The sequence below is a fragment of the Astatotilapia calliptera genome, chromosome 13, assembly GCF_964374335.1.
Source record: "Astatotilapia calliptera chromosome 13, fAstCal68.1, whole genome shotgun sequence".
Classification (NCBI taxonomy): domain Eukaryota; kingdom Metazoa; phylum Chordata; class Actinopteri; order Cichliformes; family Cichlidae; genus Astatotilapia; species Astatotilapia calliptera.
In genome coordinates, this window is record NC_137434.1 from 25,036,241 (window position 1) to 25,052,045 (window position 15,805).

The following is a 15,805-nucleotide window of genomic DNA, read 5'->3' on the forward strand; positions in this document are numbered from 1 at the left end:
CATGGGTAGTAGAACAAGTTTCTTATCCTCAAGCACATCCATTTGTTTTGTTGCTTTGGGAGTAAAACCAGTCAGGGGCTTTGTCCCCTGTGACTCCCCTCTTCTGTTTGTCTCACGTCACCTTGCTGCTGCAACACAAATTCCCTTGGGGTAGTATGTCCTTTATAGTGCACAGTGTTAACCTTTTGGGTCACCTTTCATGAGCTAGTCAAGTTTTCTTTTTTAAAAAAAGGGAAAAAAAACAACCATTTAAATATTAAAGAAGAGTTAAAGACTATATATAATAAAGGCTGATTGGTTTAGACTTCCAACTACCTGTGCTTCTGCTCCCTCCCCTCCCCATGCCACTCCCTGCACCACAGTTGCTTTTAGGATCTATGACATGGACAAGGATGGCTACATCTCCAATGGCGAGCTCTTCCAGGTTCTGAAGATGATGGTAGGCAACAACCTGAAGGACACGCAGCTCCAGCAGATCGTGGACAAGACCATTATCAATGCAGACAAGGACGGAGACGGCAGGATATCCTTTGAAGAGTTCTGTGCAGTAAGTCAAAGCCCTCCTGGGGTATTTTGGGGTGGTGACATTTGTGCTGATGCAGCCTAGTATGTTGGAAGCAAATGTCAAAGGGGCGGAAAACTCTGGAAACACAAACACTTTTTGCTTAGGCTCAACGGCATTGGGTTTCAGTTTCACACTTCCTTGTTGAAATGTGGTGTCAAGGGCTGTAAACATAGCCTGGTGTGTACTTACGGCATTTGTAGGAGGATCTGTGTCATCCAGCAAATTTAAGGTCGGCAGTGATGAGCGTTATTTGGTTTGTAAAAGCGCTGACCCAGATCAATATTCTCATTGCTGTCGTACTGATATGCATAAACTAACTAGAAAGTATGTGGCTGTAATTATCTAATTTAAGATCACAGATGCAAATGAAGTTCTCTCAATACAATTAGTGTCATCTTGTTGAAAAGTGTGATACACCGACTCGTCTGTTGTCGGACCCCAGTGGAAATGGCTTTGCTCTGAGACATATTCTAAAATGAAAGACTCCACTTCCAACTGACAGACATGAGCCCCACATTTGACAGCTATATCTCTGGAGCCATGAACTAAAATGGCTCTGTCCTCGTGGGAGTGTATTTTCAGAGTGGTGCAGGAGAGTATTAGATCAGTTTTTTTTTTTTTTCTTACCGAAGCAGTGCAGCTCAAACACTTCAAGGTTCAAGGAAAAGGCTCCATGACATGATTTTATTCTTGCTTTGTAGTATTAGCAACACTGTTGTGTAAAAGTAACAACGGAAGAGAAAGTGTGTAAAAATAAGAGAATAAATTTAGTAGATTTTCTCAGGATGCCGTTGATCCCATTGTTACATTTCGGCATTTCCACAGCAGTGTTACAGCGAGAACTTGTTGTTGATGCGGTCACTCATAGTGAAACTGACATGCTTGTTGATGGTTATGTGGTGAATGAAACGTTACCAATATGAAATCACTTTACAATGAGGTGAAGGCCGTATATTCACAGGTAATGTACAGTAATCTGTTTACCCTCTGAACCAACATGTTTATTTTTAGTCAGTTAAAAATACACTGAGTTGTTTTCTCAGTATATAAGGTCATAACAGGTTACCTTTTAATGGCAGTAATAAAAAGATGACAACTTTTTAAAAATAGCAGTACCAAACATTGGTGTTCTTCTATTGTGCAGGTCAAAATGTTTTTAAGGGGCCGTCTTGTTTGGGCATGGGTGCCTTAACCTGAGACGGATTCTGTTGCAGGTCTCTTCCTGGTAAAAGGGAGTTCTTCCTTTCCACTCTTGCCACATGTTGTTCATCAGAGATGATTGATTGTTAGCTTCTTCTCTAATACTTTTGGCTTTTTACTGTTGAACGTAGCACATATCAAAATTTATTCATAAATTTTGCATATAAATATAAAGCTCGGGTGCTGTTGTTGTGAATTGGCACTTTATAAAGAAAACTAAACTATGTGAACTTTAATGCTTACCTCCACAGCACTAACAGCACTCTATTAAAGATTTTCTTTTCTATTCCTTCCTTTCGCACTTTCATCCAGGTGGTTGGTGGCCTCGATATACACAAAAAGATGGTGGTGGATGTGTGAGCGCTCTCCGCTTGCTGAATCCCCCCCTTTGTCCTCGACTCTCGCTTTCTCCACCATCTCTGAAGATCTGCTCAAGACGTCCGGCAAAACGCTCTCTGTGTAAATCAATGGAAGTATTCGCTCTCTTTCTCTCTTTTTTTTTCTTTCTTTTCTCTCTCTTTCTCTCTCTCTGTGAAGCCACTTTTTCTTTTTGAGAAAAAACAAAACAAAACACAGGCCTCGTGAAGCCAACTTTGAAGTGTTATTGAACTGTAAATCCTCTCAATAACCCGGTCGTAGCACTTTAAGAGACTGAAGGACATCTATTTGTAATTCGCAAGAGCGTCTCCGGTTTTGGATGAGGGGGGGGAAGGGGATGCGGTGAAGAGGCTGGTTGGCTTGTTCATATTTCATCCTTTCATTTTCTTTTTTTCTTTTTGTTAATTGTTATTTTTGATATTTATTTTTTGTTCTTGTTTTTTATAAAGAAGAAAAAAAATACAAGTATATCTATGGTTGTCTCGTGAGGGGAAGTGTGTAGTGTATTAACACTTGACTTGCAGCACAACTAGAAAGTGTAGGGTATGAAGTGCCAACCAGAACATATCCAGAAAACCAGTCCAAGTTATTACCCATCATCACAGCAGTCATTCATGCCAGACAAATGGGCTCGTGACGCTTCCAACTGCTCGACTACGAGTCATATTAGAAGCAAATCAAAATAATTTTTTTTTTTTGTTCTCCATTTTAGCTCACGCACGCAGTTTTGCAGACCGGTAAAGCTTCCAGTCACTCCTAGGAAAGCAACTCCAGTTTTATTTTCCTTTCTTTTTTTGTATTAAGAGTGGTAGTTTTATTTATACTTAAGAATGTGTTTATATTGTTGGAGATAATCGTTGTTTCCTGTTATAAAATTATAGATAGAAAAATTAATGCCAAGAAAATGTCTTTTGAAAAATAATTTGTGGCTGCAAACTGATACATGGTTTACTCTTGTGAAGCATTTTGCATAGAGCAGTGTGCATCTTTAAGACAATCTCCAATGCAAAGATTAGCTCTGCACTCACACTGACTAATGAATGATGGTGGAATCATTAGTATTTCAAGACTTTAATGTTAGGAACAGAGGCTGGACGGACTTGGCTTAGAACTGAGAGTGAATAATGGTGAGATTACAATTTGTGCAAGGACATAGCAATTTAAGAGACTTATCTGCAGGCAGCGTGTTTTTTTTTTTTTTGTTTTTTTTGTTAACCAGTATGTGTATATTAGGTAATCAAAGTGTGCTCAGCTTATTTAACCGTAAGTGGAGATGGCTTTGCCTCTGCTTAACAATGAGCCCTTCTGAATACGTCTCAGTACAGCACAGGATGGGTCAGTTTTCTTCAGCGCAACACAAACACTTAAAATCTTAACATGTTGGCATAACGAGTGTGCAATGGGTAGACTGTAAATTGTAGTTTTTTGTTTTTTTTCTTTGAACGTGTACATTTCAAAAGTTGGCTTCTTCTCCCACTTTTTTTTCTGTCACAATCAATTCATTTTCTCACCCTCTGACCTACTAACAGGGAGAAAAAAACATAACTTCAGCCAGATTTTTATTTTCTAGGGAAAATGCTTCCTACTGCAAACAGCAATGGGATAGCTTTGGTTTTGCTTTTGGAGGTCAACTGCTGGTTTGAACAACAGTTTTCAGTCAAGAGATGTGCATCTGGAGTGCTCTATTTTTCCCCTATCCCAAAGCTCTGCACGGCTTGGGCCTCCCTGTGCTTGCATGACATGGAAGTATATTTTTTGTTGTGCATGTAGATCAATTTTTTGAAATAATCCTCTTGTTTACACATGGATGGTGATGTTAATATATTTAAGAATTTAATGGTATACAATATGGATGTTGCCAAACTTTGGTAAATGTACACATATTATGAGAGGTAATCCAACTGAACTGAACTACATGTAACTTTTTGTATTTTACCCGGGTCAGCGAGATGCTTCGATTCCAGTAAAAGTTGCATATCTGATCCTGTCTCAAACTGCCACACACTGTACTCAGCTTAAAGGGGAAAATTTGATGTTTTTTTTTTTTTCCTTTTGTATATAAGTATTTGTTAAATGCAGTTCTGGCTCTCTGTTCTCTGTATAGTTCAGACCGCGCTTTAGTTTGTAAGTGCTACTTTTCTCTGAGGGACTTGGGTTCTTTTTAGTTTGTGTGGGGATATGAGAAGATTTAAGTTTGAGAACCTTTTTTTTTCCTTTTTCTGCATGCTGCATCTTATGCTGTGGGACTGTTGGAAACTTGATACTGTATGAAAAATAAAATTTAAATAAACTTTGAAATGTTGAAAGTATTCTATTTGACTGTCCTTTTTTTATTATTATTATTTTAAACCTGACCAAGATGTGACTGACTAGACTTGTATCTTCATTCACCAGGAAAGAAGAGTACACACATGCTTCGTTTAGTTTTTTTTTTTTTTTTAAACACATTTGCACAAACACGTACTTTCAGATATCCATATTCCCTTAATGCACGTATCATAATTTTATTAATCATATTTGATACCAGCTGATTCAGAAACCACGAGATTACAGAAGAACCCGAGGTATTAGTCCAAAGGGCAGTGACGGTCTCAACACAGATCCCACATAGGAATTCCACCAGCCAATAGGGGAAGAGAAATACATATGGTAACCAATCAGGCTTCAGGTTTAGAATCTCTCTGCAGTCCTGCTAGCCACCACTCGGATGTTGCCATAGACCTTTGAAGGTGGACTTCCTGTAGGGGCAAAAGGGATTTAAAGGTCACTTCTCAGCACTAATGTGTAAACAAAGAGTTCAATTCCAAATATGGTTAATGCTAGATTCGATGGATTTGCTGTCAGGTGACTGATGCTCTGAACACTGGAAAAGGCTGCACAGCAGTTAAATAGGTTTGTTCAGGACTTGGCTAAACTGTTTGTTCAATGTTTTAGGGTTTTTCTTTAAGCTGACTGTCAGCTTATAAAAAAAAAAAAAGTAAGAAATTCGATTTTTGCACTCCTTACGGAAAACATTAAGTGTTATAACAGGTCTTTTTAAACACCTGATTCAGAAAAATGGCTTCATTCCAATGCTTTATTGCCTAGCCTCTTTTAATTTAGGCACTTTTACTGCTGCATTTAAGTATATATCAAAATTGAAATCCATAAAAGGATTCACAGGGGAGTCTTATAATCTAAATTTCAATGTTTAAATGAGTACCTCAAAGTGAATAAATTAGTACTTGTACTTCTCCAGGAGTAACGGTATTTGAGACAGCAGAGTGTCCAACCAGCTCATCCAATAAAGCACCACCTCAATAGCATCAACCACATGATATACTGTGCTATAAAAACAATGCTCGTCTTACCTAAGATCAAGTTGCATATCGCTGTCCGGGCCATCTTGATATTCTGGAAAGATCCTAATACGTGAACTTTTCTGTAGACAGACAAAGCAGAGTGTTCGCAGTTTCAATGAACAATGAATACAAGGCACATAACTAGAAAACATACTGCAGGTATGGATGTATGCGAAAGGTTGTTTATATTGTCTTTAGAGTACCCACAAAAACATCTGCGTGAAGAGGAAAATAGCATTTGTGTGACAAAAACTGTTAGTAAGTAATATATGATAGTATGTTTATGCACTTATTAACAAACCAAATCAGGCCAGTTTATTTTATTTTTTTAAGTTTAATCCCAAAGAAGTAAAGCTCTTCTTTACAGAGTTTCTTTGCAAGATCTGTATTGAACTCCAATACTTATCATGACTAAAACAATGCAAGAGAAAAAATCCCAATCTAAATGTTTGATTAATGCTGCAGTGAAACCGTATCAACTTCAAAAAGGTGGCTAAAGAAAATTAATGAGGGATTAAGAAGCAAATGATGTGAAAAATTAATTAGTAATTTTACTGTAGCATATCAAAATAGTGGATTTACTCACGTGTCTGCAAGCACAATGCGAGTCTTTGTGACATTTTCAATGGTGAATTTGGTTTTTCCTCCCTTCCCTGCTATTCTTCCAATAGCTCTGGATAAGTGGTCTCCCTTCAGAGGTTTCACTGCCAAAACATGGGAGAACAATTAAATAGATCTCGAGAGGTTGAACATTGTATTCTTCATGCAGCAGGGAAAGAGAACTGGTAAGAAATTATGACGACTCTAACAGCAGCCACAAGTGCTACGGAGGTGGAAACTCACCGTCTGTGACATCAAAGCTTTCAAGGAAGAGCTCATCTAATCTAATGAGAGCCAGAGCATCCTGAGGGGAGAGAGTGTGAATGTTACATCACGAGTGACAATCCAGCAAGGCTCAAAATTAACAATAAAATACTGTGACAGCTTCTAAAGATAATTTACACATTTAGACAAAGCAAAAACAACTACAAGTCACTTTATGGAGGCTACTGACAGGGAGGAAACTTTTATTGTATTAACAATAGATTATTTAACTACACTGAGCTGAAGTAAGTTTCAGTCAAGTGTCTCTACTACTGTGCCAAAACTTGACTTTTGGCTTGACAAATACACATTCAGTACAAAAGCAGTCAGGCAGAATTAAAACATGCAGAAAACTCATGTACTTACTTCAACCTGAAATCCAAGAACAAATGCTTTAACAAAATCAGCTGCTCTTTGGAGTGAGGTGATGTCCTGTGTTTCTTTACATGTCTGAAAGAAAGAAGGCATATTAGTCATATCAGAGATGAAATACTGTATATAAGCATTGTAATAAATAGGCTCACCAAATCACCGAAGTCTACATGAACAGGAGAAGCTTACCTTGATTTCAACATTCCTTGTTTTGAGGTTGAATCTAACTTGAAGTTGTAGGTTCTCTACAATAGGAGTGAAAATCTTCAGCCAGTTATCTTTCAGCGGTGTGTATCTGTGAGCTGGAACTGGGATTTTGCGCATCTCATCTGATCCCTTAAAAAAAACAAACAAACACAAAGAACATTTCTGATCATACGGTGTAATGTTAGCAAAACTACTCTATGACATTTGGTTAGGATTTATCAGAAAACATCTTTGCTTTGTAACCCGAACTCAAAGCAATGCTGCAACTAATGTAACATGTTTACGATTGTTTAATGTGGTGACTTTTTTTCCACTTAACTGTCTGATCTTTAAATCATCAGGAAACAGTGAAAAAAATGTCATCATAACAGAAACCACTAATCCACAACAGAAGTAGAAAGAGAGATTGCAGAGTACATATAAACAGCAACCCCGGGTTTCTATTGTGCCTGACGGTGCATTTAATTACTGAAACATTCATATGCACGCTTAATTTCAAAGTTTCTAATTAATCCTCTGAGTACTGGACTGATATTAACCACGAGTAATTTATGCGTTTTGTTTTCCTAACTGTATTTTTGCTTTAGTAGACAGTGCTTTAAACAGTCAGAGTACTGTGAAATCATAAGTATTATAATAACAGTCACGACCTAAACACAGTATTTGTTGTGTATTTGAATATTCTACTTGGGCAACCACACTACCACAACAGCAGCTTTATTTAGTGTATTCACATGACTACACCGCGCGTGCGCATAATAGTTAATGGTTTGGTCGGGGAAGCTACTTTGTAAACATGACAAATAACATTAAATGTACAGTTATTGGTATTTATTTGACAAAACCGAGAGAATACACAGAGTCTATATATGCACGTGGTGTAGTTACCCGTAATTTGTCTCCTGAAATGGGCGGAAATTGCGGTCGTTTGCTTGCCACGGGCTCCTCTGTGTCCATGCTCGCTCCATCTTGTTCACGTTTTCGCTTCTGAGACTTTTTTGACTTAACCTTTGTGAAAGAATCGGCGTCATCTTTGTTCTCAATGGGTACTACAGAGTCCGGGACTGGGTTTTTGTCGGTGTCCATCTCGAAAAAAGTTTTTAAAATCAGACTTTGAGTAGAAACCTAAGCAGACTGTGAACGGAGACGCGTGAGCATGTCCTCGTGGGACGAAAAGGACCCAAACAGCCACATCAACGACGCCTGTAGATTGAGAGGTAACAAAATTATTTTATTATAACTATCTATGATGTCTCTAGTTGTCTTTAGAATTGAATGCAAGCTGTTTATATATTTTTGCATATGATTTTTGTACCAATGTACATAGATATTTTATTGAAAGATACGCATTTTGTCAGGCATCTGTTAAGGCAGCCGCTCGCTCAGCTGTACCTAGTTTGTTTTGGAAGAGAGCGACAGTTGTCTAGTTTTTCACGCCGATATCAGTGTTTCTTATAAAAATGTCATCGCCGCTGTCCAAGCCTCAGATTATTACGCATATTCAGAAGAGTTTGAACTATACGGTTTTTGACAGTAAATGGATTCCCTGCAGCGCGAAGTTTGTCTGTCTGGGAAACTTTCCTAGTGGAACCGGAGTGATTCAAATATATGAAGTTCACCAAGGCGAGGCTCAGCTCATAAAGGAGGTACATTAACGTTCTACTCTTGTGGGCCTTTGTTCCTTTCTTTTCTATCAGATATTTCATACAAACGGCGTACAGAGCTAGCTAGCCCGTCGAAGAGTTCTAGAAAAGTCTGGCAAGGGTGTTTCCATGACAACAATTTGAAGGCAGCCCGTTCATTATTGTTCTACTGTAGATTATCCTATAGTTGGCATACTTTATCCAGATTATACTTAAAAAGCAAATACTACAGCATCACTTGCAACGATTAAAAGATTGCTACGCTGTCACCAGTGTATCGTACTACAAACAAAACTTACTGTTGTAGTTTTGCGCCATGGGATGTGTGCCAGGCATCAAGATACAGATAAAGGAGAGTAAACGTAACAAAACGTGTATAAACATGATTCTTTTATACTTATCTTGCCTGTTTGTTTCAAGTGTAGGTCATTTTGCTGCTAAAGCTTGAATCAAGAGTGCCTACATGATACAGTGCTGTGAAAAAGTATTTGCCCTATTCCCAATTTCTTATGTTCTTGCATATTTGTCACGCATGTTTCAAATGATCAAGCAAATGTTAGTATAAGACAAGAACGTCTTAGTTAAGGTCAGTGTTCATGATTCAATGATAAGAAAGAGAATCGGTAAAAATGGCATCTATGGGAGAGTTCCGTAGTGAAAACCACTGCTGACCAAAATGAACACAAAGGGCCATCTCACGTTAGCTAAAAAAACAAGAAAACAATCAAACATGGTGATGTGATGGTCTGGGGCTGTTTTGCTGCTTTTGGCCTGGACGACTTGAATTAATAGGTTCAACCAGAAAATCCTAAAGGAGAATGCCTGACTGTCAGTTTATGCCCTGAAGCTCAAGCTCACTTGGATTATGAAAATACATTTTCACTGCACTCCTTCCACACTGCTTTTCCATTATATGCTGAATTGTCCCATTCACGAAACTAAACAAACTCTTACCTCTGTGATATGTTTCAGGTAGAGAAACCTAAAGCTATAAAATGTGGAACATTTGGGGCCACGTCTCTTCAGCAAAGACACATAGCAACAGGGGATTTTGATGGAAATCTCAATATATGGTATTGTATACACCAATTGTAACTGTTGTGCCTGTAATAGCAAGAATCAAACTGGGAAAGCAAGGTTTAAATTCTATTTTTAACCAAAAAACACTTGTTGTGTTAATTGTAGATCTTATATTCAAATCCCAAAGACAGTTATAATTGGAATGGAATAGAAAAAATGTAATGGAAATGTTATTTTAAAAATCTGTTACGTCGACATTAGACTTATTCAGTACTGATGTCCTGTGGTTCACAGGAATCTAGAGACCCCGGATGTGCCCGTATATGCTGTAAAGGCCCACAAAGAGATCGTGAATAGTATTGATGGTGTTGGTGGTCTGGGGATTGGTGATGGTGCGCCTGAGATCGTTACTGGAAGCAGAGATGGTAAGAGCATTTAAAAAACAAACAAACTAGATTGTAATTACTTTTCAGTGCAATGATAGTGGGAAAGTAAAGTACACGAAAATAAGACTAGATCCTACATGATTGTATTTTAATAGGTACAGTCAAGGTGTGGGATCCCAGACAGAAGGATTCCCCTGTAGCCAACATGGAGCCAATGGAAGGAGAAACCAAGAGGGACTGCTGGACTGTTGCTTTTGGTTTGTAAAATATTCTTCAGAAACTAAGTTGATAGTGCTGGTGCTTCCCCTACTTCCATGGTGTGCAGAAAAGAACATAAGGTCTGAAGAGGTTAAGGCTCCTGCAATAGTTGTGGTAGTATAAAGGACACTGTTACAGCTTGTGCCCCTTAACAGGGTCCTCACAGAACATTATTTTCTTGAGGACCGAAGTACCAACATCCACAAGTAAAGTTTAAAAACATGCTCTCCACTTTATCTGTATCCACAGAGACAGGACTGTAATGCATTTTTGATAGTGATAAGAACTGATACAGTCATAGGTTATATTAATTCTAAGAAGCAGTAAAAAAATATTTATCATATATTCTATTGTGTACAATTTGAGGGATTTCTTTATACTTAGTAAAGGGGATTATTTCTCTGAATTTTAAACAGCAGAACAAAGCCCAAATTCCAGCTAGTCCCTTGGTCAAAGGTACAATGTCAGGAGAGAGTATTCAAACTCCAGAGAGAAGCACCCTGTTCTGGGTCAGACAAAGGACACTCTGTGAAGCAACAATGCTAACCTATCAGCCACCATAAATAAAGCTGCTGTAATGCACTGCACATAACCGATAAGACATGACAAACAAAACTTTTGTTTTTGTTTGTTTTTCATGTATACTTTTTTAAGAACATCCTGATCCATGCCCTCCAAACACAAAAGGTGCAAACAGATGGTACAGTGGAAAAAAAAAAAGCACATGAGCATGAACACCTATGGAAATGCAGCCATAAACCTATGTTGTGCCTTTGTGTTTGTTTTCAATGATCTTTCCCAGGCTTAAAATATCCTTTACATTTACATTTCAGGTCATGCCTTTAATGATCAGGACCGCTGTGTTTGTGCTGGATATGACAATGGTGACATCAAACTCTTCGATCTGCGGAATATGTCTCTACGGTGGGAAACGAACATTAAAAATGGGGTGAGGTGAAAGAAAAAATTGTCAGTATGTGGCATATATACATTTTCTACTTTTTTTTCTGATTCAACCAAACATGAATCAAAATAGTTAAAGCTAATGCTTTTTTTAAGGGTTGAATTCTTTTGGCACATAATATTTCCTTTGCACAAATAACAGATTTTGAACTATAATGCAGACAAAAACTGTGTGAAATGTGGAGACAGAACTGAAAATGACTTCCCACATCATTTACACTGCACATAAAACAACAGGGCAGTCTGAGGTGAATACTTCCTCACATGCCATAAGCAGTACAAAGAATTGCTCTGATTTTATTACATGGCTGTCTCTTTCATTCAGTTCCTTTTGTGTATAAACCTGCCAGAAGTCATTATGCCAAGTTCAACACATTCTACTGCATGGTAAAATCATTTGTGATGGAGCTTTGCCATGTGGTAAATATCCAGGGAGTGACTCATTTCTATTATTTTTTTTTTTCTTGACTAGGTATGTTGTGTGGAGTTTGACAGGAAAGACATCAACATGAACAAGCTGGTGGCCACTTCACTGGAGGGAAAATTCCACGTTTTTGACATGAGGACCCAGCACCCTACCAAAGGCTTCGCCTCGGTTTCTGAAAAGGTAATTAACCTGGGTGGAGTGACTCAGATGGATGTTTGGCTGCTATGTACGGGGAAAATGTCAAAAGGCTATTAGAACTATTATTGTTATTGTTACATTTGTGTGGTATAGAAAGAAATGGGGGCAAACGGCAATTTGACCGTTTTTATAGCTGGAAGTGTTTGGGGTCATGTTTGTCTAACTACCTTTGTGTAACCGGCCCGAAAAATGAGACTGGGCATGTTAGGGAAGAGATGTGTGGCTTTCTGTGGGAAAACGCTGGAAAAACTACACTTAAACCAGGATTAGTGCACGGCCAGCTTTCCAAGTGTTAGCTAGGCCCAGGAAATCCAGGGGCCTGGCTTTCTAAATATTTGTCCAGTTCTTCTGAGCAATCAACAGTTGGCACACCAGTGTCTCCAACCATGAGTCATAAGGTTCCACCAAGAATTTCAGACTAAAATACAACATGGACTTTACAAGGTTCAAGGTTCTTTATTCGTCACATGCATAGTTATACAAGTATAACGCACAGTGAAATGTAACCTGACATTTCACTGACACGCCCTTCGACTTGTGCAAGGGGGGGGGGGGGGACATTTTTTTATATATATATATATATATATATATATATATATATATATATATATACCGTATTTCCCGGACTACAAAGCGCACCTGAATATTAGCCGCACAAGCTAAAATCAGGGGAAAATCCTGTTTTGTACATACATTAGCCGCACCTGACTAAAAGCCGCAGGTGTTTCAATGTTGACTTATCATATGTAAGAGAATATGCACAAAGTGAATTGTCAGGAAAGAGATGGCTGTTTGGAGACACACCCCTTTTATTAATATTTTGAAAAACAAGTTATGGGTACATATTTGCACATGTAGTACATAACAGTAACCTACAGCACACCAGAAAAATAGATTCGGACTACCTTTTAGGCTCAGGTGCAGTGACACAGCTTTAACAAGAAGAAAAGTCAGTCATTCACCATCTTTCTCTTCTTCCTGCGCTCTAAAACCACCAAAGTCCTCTTCTCCAATGTCGGAAACGAACAGGCTCAGGATGGCTTCGTCATCCACTCTCCGCTTCTCTCCTTCGTTATCACTTTCAAAACCAAAGAAATCCTCGTTGTCAGTGTCAGAGTCGAACACCCTCAGAAGGGCCGTGGCGGTGTCCTCCTCTCCATCATGCAGCAGTCCAGCCCTTCAAAATCCGTTGGTGATCGTGGATGTTTTCGCACTTTTCCACGCTGTCAGAATCCACCGGTGGAGTTGGGCATAACTTGCTTTTCGCAAGTTTATCGCCGCTCATCATCCACGCCTCCCGCTGAATGCGTAGCGCTACTTTGAAGTTTGTTTTTCGCGCTACTTCGTACGGCACTACGTTGCCTGGCGGACGGACATGTGACTAACATACCACTCTTGAACCCCGATCCTTCCGCCAGGCAACGTAGTGCCGTACAACAGCGGAACAAACAAAACAAATCGTCTTACGATATCACAAAAATCATGGAAAATCCATAGAAAAGCCGCACCTGACTAAAAGCCGCAGGGTTCAAAGCTTGTGCAAAAAGTAGCGGCTTATAGCCCGACAATTACGGTATATATACATACATACATATACACACACACACTCTCACTCTCACTCATTAGGTGAATGTGCAGTAGTAGCATGTATGCAGCAAGCAGGTGAATTCTGTACATTAAGTGAATTAAATAAGAATAGACAATCTGACTATTTTACAAAATAGACAAAATGAACATATATAAAATTAAAGGAATTTGAAATGTACATTGTGCCGGTGGGTTTAGAGTGTCTAGAAGAGAGTCCTGTCTCAGTCACTTATAGATGATGTGAGAGGGCGGGTGTGTGTGTTTAGGGCCTGGATGGCTTGGGGATAGATGCTCCTCTGGAGTCTCTCTGTCCTTGCCCGGATGATGCGGAACCTTCTACCGGATTGCAGAAGTTGGAACAGTGTGTTGCCAGGATGGGACGGGTCCTTCAGTATCTGTGCTGCTTTAGTCCGGCATCTCCTGGTGTAGGTGTCCTGAAGCGGGGGGAGACCAATCCTGCAGCAGCGTTCTGCTGTACTGAAGAGCTTTTTGGTCCTTAACACAGCTGTTCCCAAACCAGGATGTGATGTTCTGTGTGAGGATGCTCTCCACAACGCCTGTATAGAAAATCCTGAGGATCTCAGGAGAGACCCTAAACTTCCTCAGTTGTCGTAGGTGGTACAGGCGCTGCTTAGCCTTCTTGGTCTGGAGCTGAATGTAGGCAGACCATGTCAGGTCTGAGGAGATGTGGACACCGAGATACTTGAAGGACTGCACCCTCTCCACTGGAGCACCATTGATGATAATGGGCTTGTAGTCTCTGTGCTGACTCCTTCTGAAGTCCACCACCAGCTCCTTGGTCTTGCCAAGGTTCAGCTGGAGATGGTTGTCCTGGCACCATGATGCCAGATTCTTCACTTCATCCATGTAGGCCGCCTCATCGTTGTTGGAGATGGCGCCATTAATATCATGGTATTGATGGTTATTATAGTCAAAATTTCAGTCATTTTCAAAGCATCAAGAGCAGCCTCTTTCACGTGGATTCCGAGGTTTTTCTGTTTCGCTTTTTAATGTCCTTTCGTATGTCTAGATATTTTGTGTGTTTTAATGCAAAATATTTTTTGGTGGAGATACTTCGCATATGCAAAACAAAAGCTTTTTCAAATTCAGTTTGTCCAGCTGAAGCAAGGAAAATGAAGCATTTTTGGCAATGGAAGCAAGGGAAAGATGCAATGTCAGAGATCGGACTATTCCACTGATGATATAAATTTAACTTGTGTTTTGAATTTAAGTCTATACCAAAGAAGAGTCAAAACAGGAACCTCTAAAAACAGCACAAGTCACACTTTGTGACTGTTATCAGTCTAAAGTGGTTGAAAGGTTTTCTTTACAGTCTTTCGGTACACTTTATGTACTAAACATGACTCTTCTGTTTTAGGCTCATAAGTCGACCATTTGGCAGGTGAGACATTTGCCTCAGAACAGAGACATCTTTATGACCACAGGAGGAGCCGGCAACCTACATCTATGGAAATAGTAAGTAACCAGTCAAGTCAGTCAACAGACACCATGTTCTTTCCTGTAAACTGTAAACTAACCATAATTTTTTGTGTTTTGATGTCATTTCCAGTGAGTATCCTGCTCAGAGATGCAAGAAAGACTCTGATGGTGTTGACGTAGGTGTAGCTGGATCTGTCAACCTCTTACAGAATGTCACTCTGTCTACTCAGCCAATTGCCAGCCTGGACTGGAGCCCAGACAAGCAGGGCCTGTGTGTGTGTTCGGGTTTTGACCAGTCTGTCCGTGTACTTATTGTCACTAAACTCAACATAGTTTAACAACTGCACTGCATAAAAGACTTTTTGTGATCTGTGCAGCCTAATATGGGAAAAACAAAAAACAAACAAGTATCTGTAGTGCTGCACCACCCGTGTGTAAGTCACAGGCTTAATGATGAGTAGTCTTTTAGTAGAAGACACCAATTTTCTACTGCAAGTCCTGGAGACTGCTCATGTCCATTTCAATCAATACTCCTTTAAAAAGTATTTTAGATTAACTGGGAAACTTGAGTTTGGCCATTTCTTCCCCCTATGTTAAATGATATCCCTAAAAAATGTGTATTGTCTGGCTGAGCCCTGCAGATGATATTATCCTTTACTGCAGAGAAGTATCCCTGTAACGCAATTATACATTTCCTGTAAAGTCTCTATGTGGATGGAAAAATAACTGTAGCCTCTGGCTTGGAATTACTGTGGGATCAAGATTTATTTTCTCTCATCAATTTCTGTTTTTGTAGGAGGAAACTGAAACGTTTTCCGTTGTTGCACTGTCAGTGAACATTGTTGTAGTTCACTTTTGTCTATTGTTTAAGTTGTGGCTTTTGACATGACATTTTTAAGAGGTGTTTTTCCTAATTAAATCTGTATTTGAATAAAAAAAAAAAGATTTCTCAGTTG

At 39.2% G+C, this 15,805-nt stretch overlaps 3 protein-coding genes across 4 annotated transcripts in view; 2 read left to right on the forward strand and 1 right to left on the reverse strand.

The window, feature by feature from the left end:
* Positions 1–4,452, forward strand: part of LOC113034593 (calcineurin subunit B type 1) — a 30,917-nt gene extending 26,465 nt beyond the window's left edge. For both annotated transcript variants that reach the window (XM_026189284.2, XM_026189286.2), the window contains 2 exons: positions 363–547; positions 2,078–4,452. In XM_026189284.2, coding sequence (XP_026045069.1) covers positions 363–547; positions 2,078–2,125 — 233 coding nt within the window. In that variant the 3' untranslated portion in view covers positions 2,126–4,452. The remainder of the gene's footprint in view (positions 1–362; positions 548–2,077) is intronic.
* Positions 4,453–4,622: 170 nt separating this feature from the next.
* pno1 (partner of NOB1 homolog) lies at positions 4,623–8,457 on the reverse strand. Its single transcript, XM_026189283.2, has 8 exons — positions 8,320–8,457; positions 7,816–8,130; positions 6,910–7,056; positions 6,715–6,798; positions 6,328–6,388; positions 6,071–6,188; positions 5,494–5,564; positions 4,623–4,881 (listed from the first exon to the last, which is right to left on the reverse strand). The coding sequence occupies exons 2-8, from the start codon at positions 8,011–8,013 to the stop codon at positions 4,814–4,816; spliced, it is 747 nt and encodes a 248-aa protein (XP_026045068.1). The 5' UTR covers positions 8,014–8,130; positions 8,320–8,457; the 3' UTR covers positions 4,623–4,813.
* dnaaf10 (dynein axonemal assembly factor 10) lies at positions 8,388–15,792 on the forward strand. Its single transcript, XM_026189282.2, has 8 exons — positions 8,388–8,573; positions 9,543–9,643; positions 9,885–10,015; positions 10,132–10,233; positions 11,068–11,183; positions 11,670–11,804; positions 14,788–14,885; positions 14,980–15,792. The coding sequence occupies exons 1-8, from the start codon at positions 8,388–8,390 to the stop codon at positions 15,185–15,187; spliced, it is 1,077 nt and encodes a 358-aa protein (XP_026045067.1). The 3' UTR covers positions 15,188–15,792.
* The last annotated feature ends 13 nt before the right edge of the window (positions 15,793–15,805 follow it).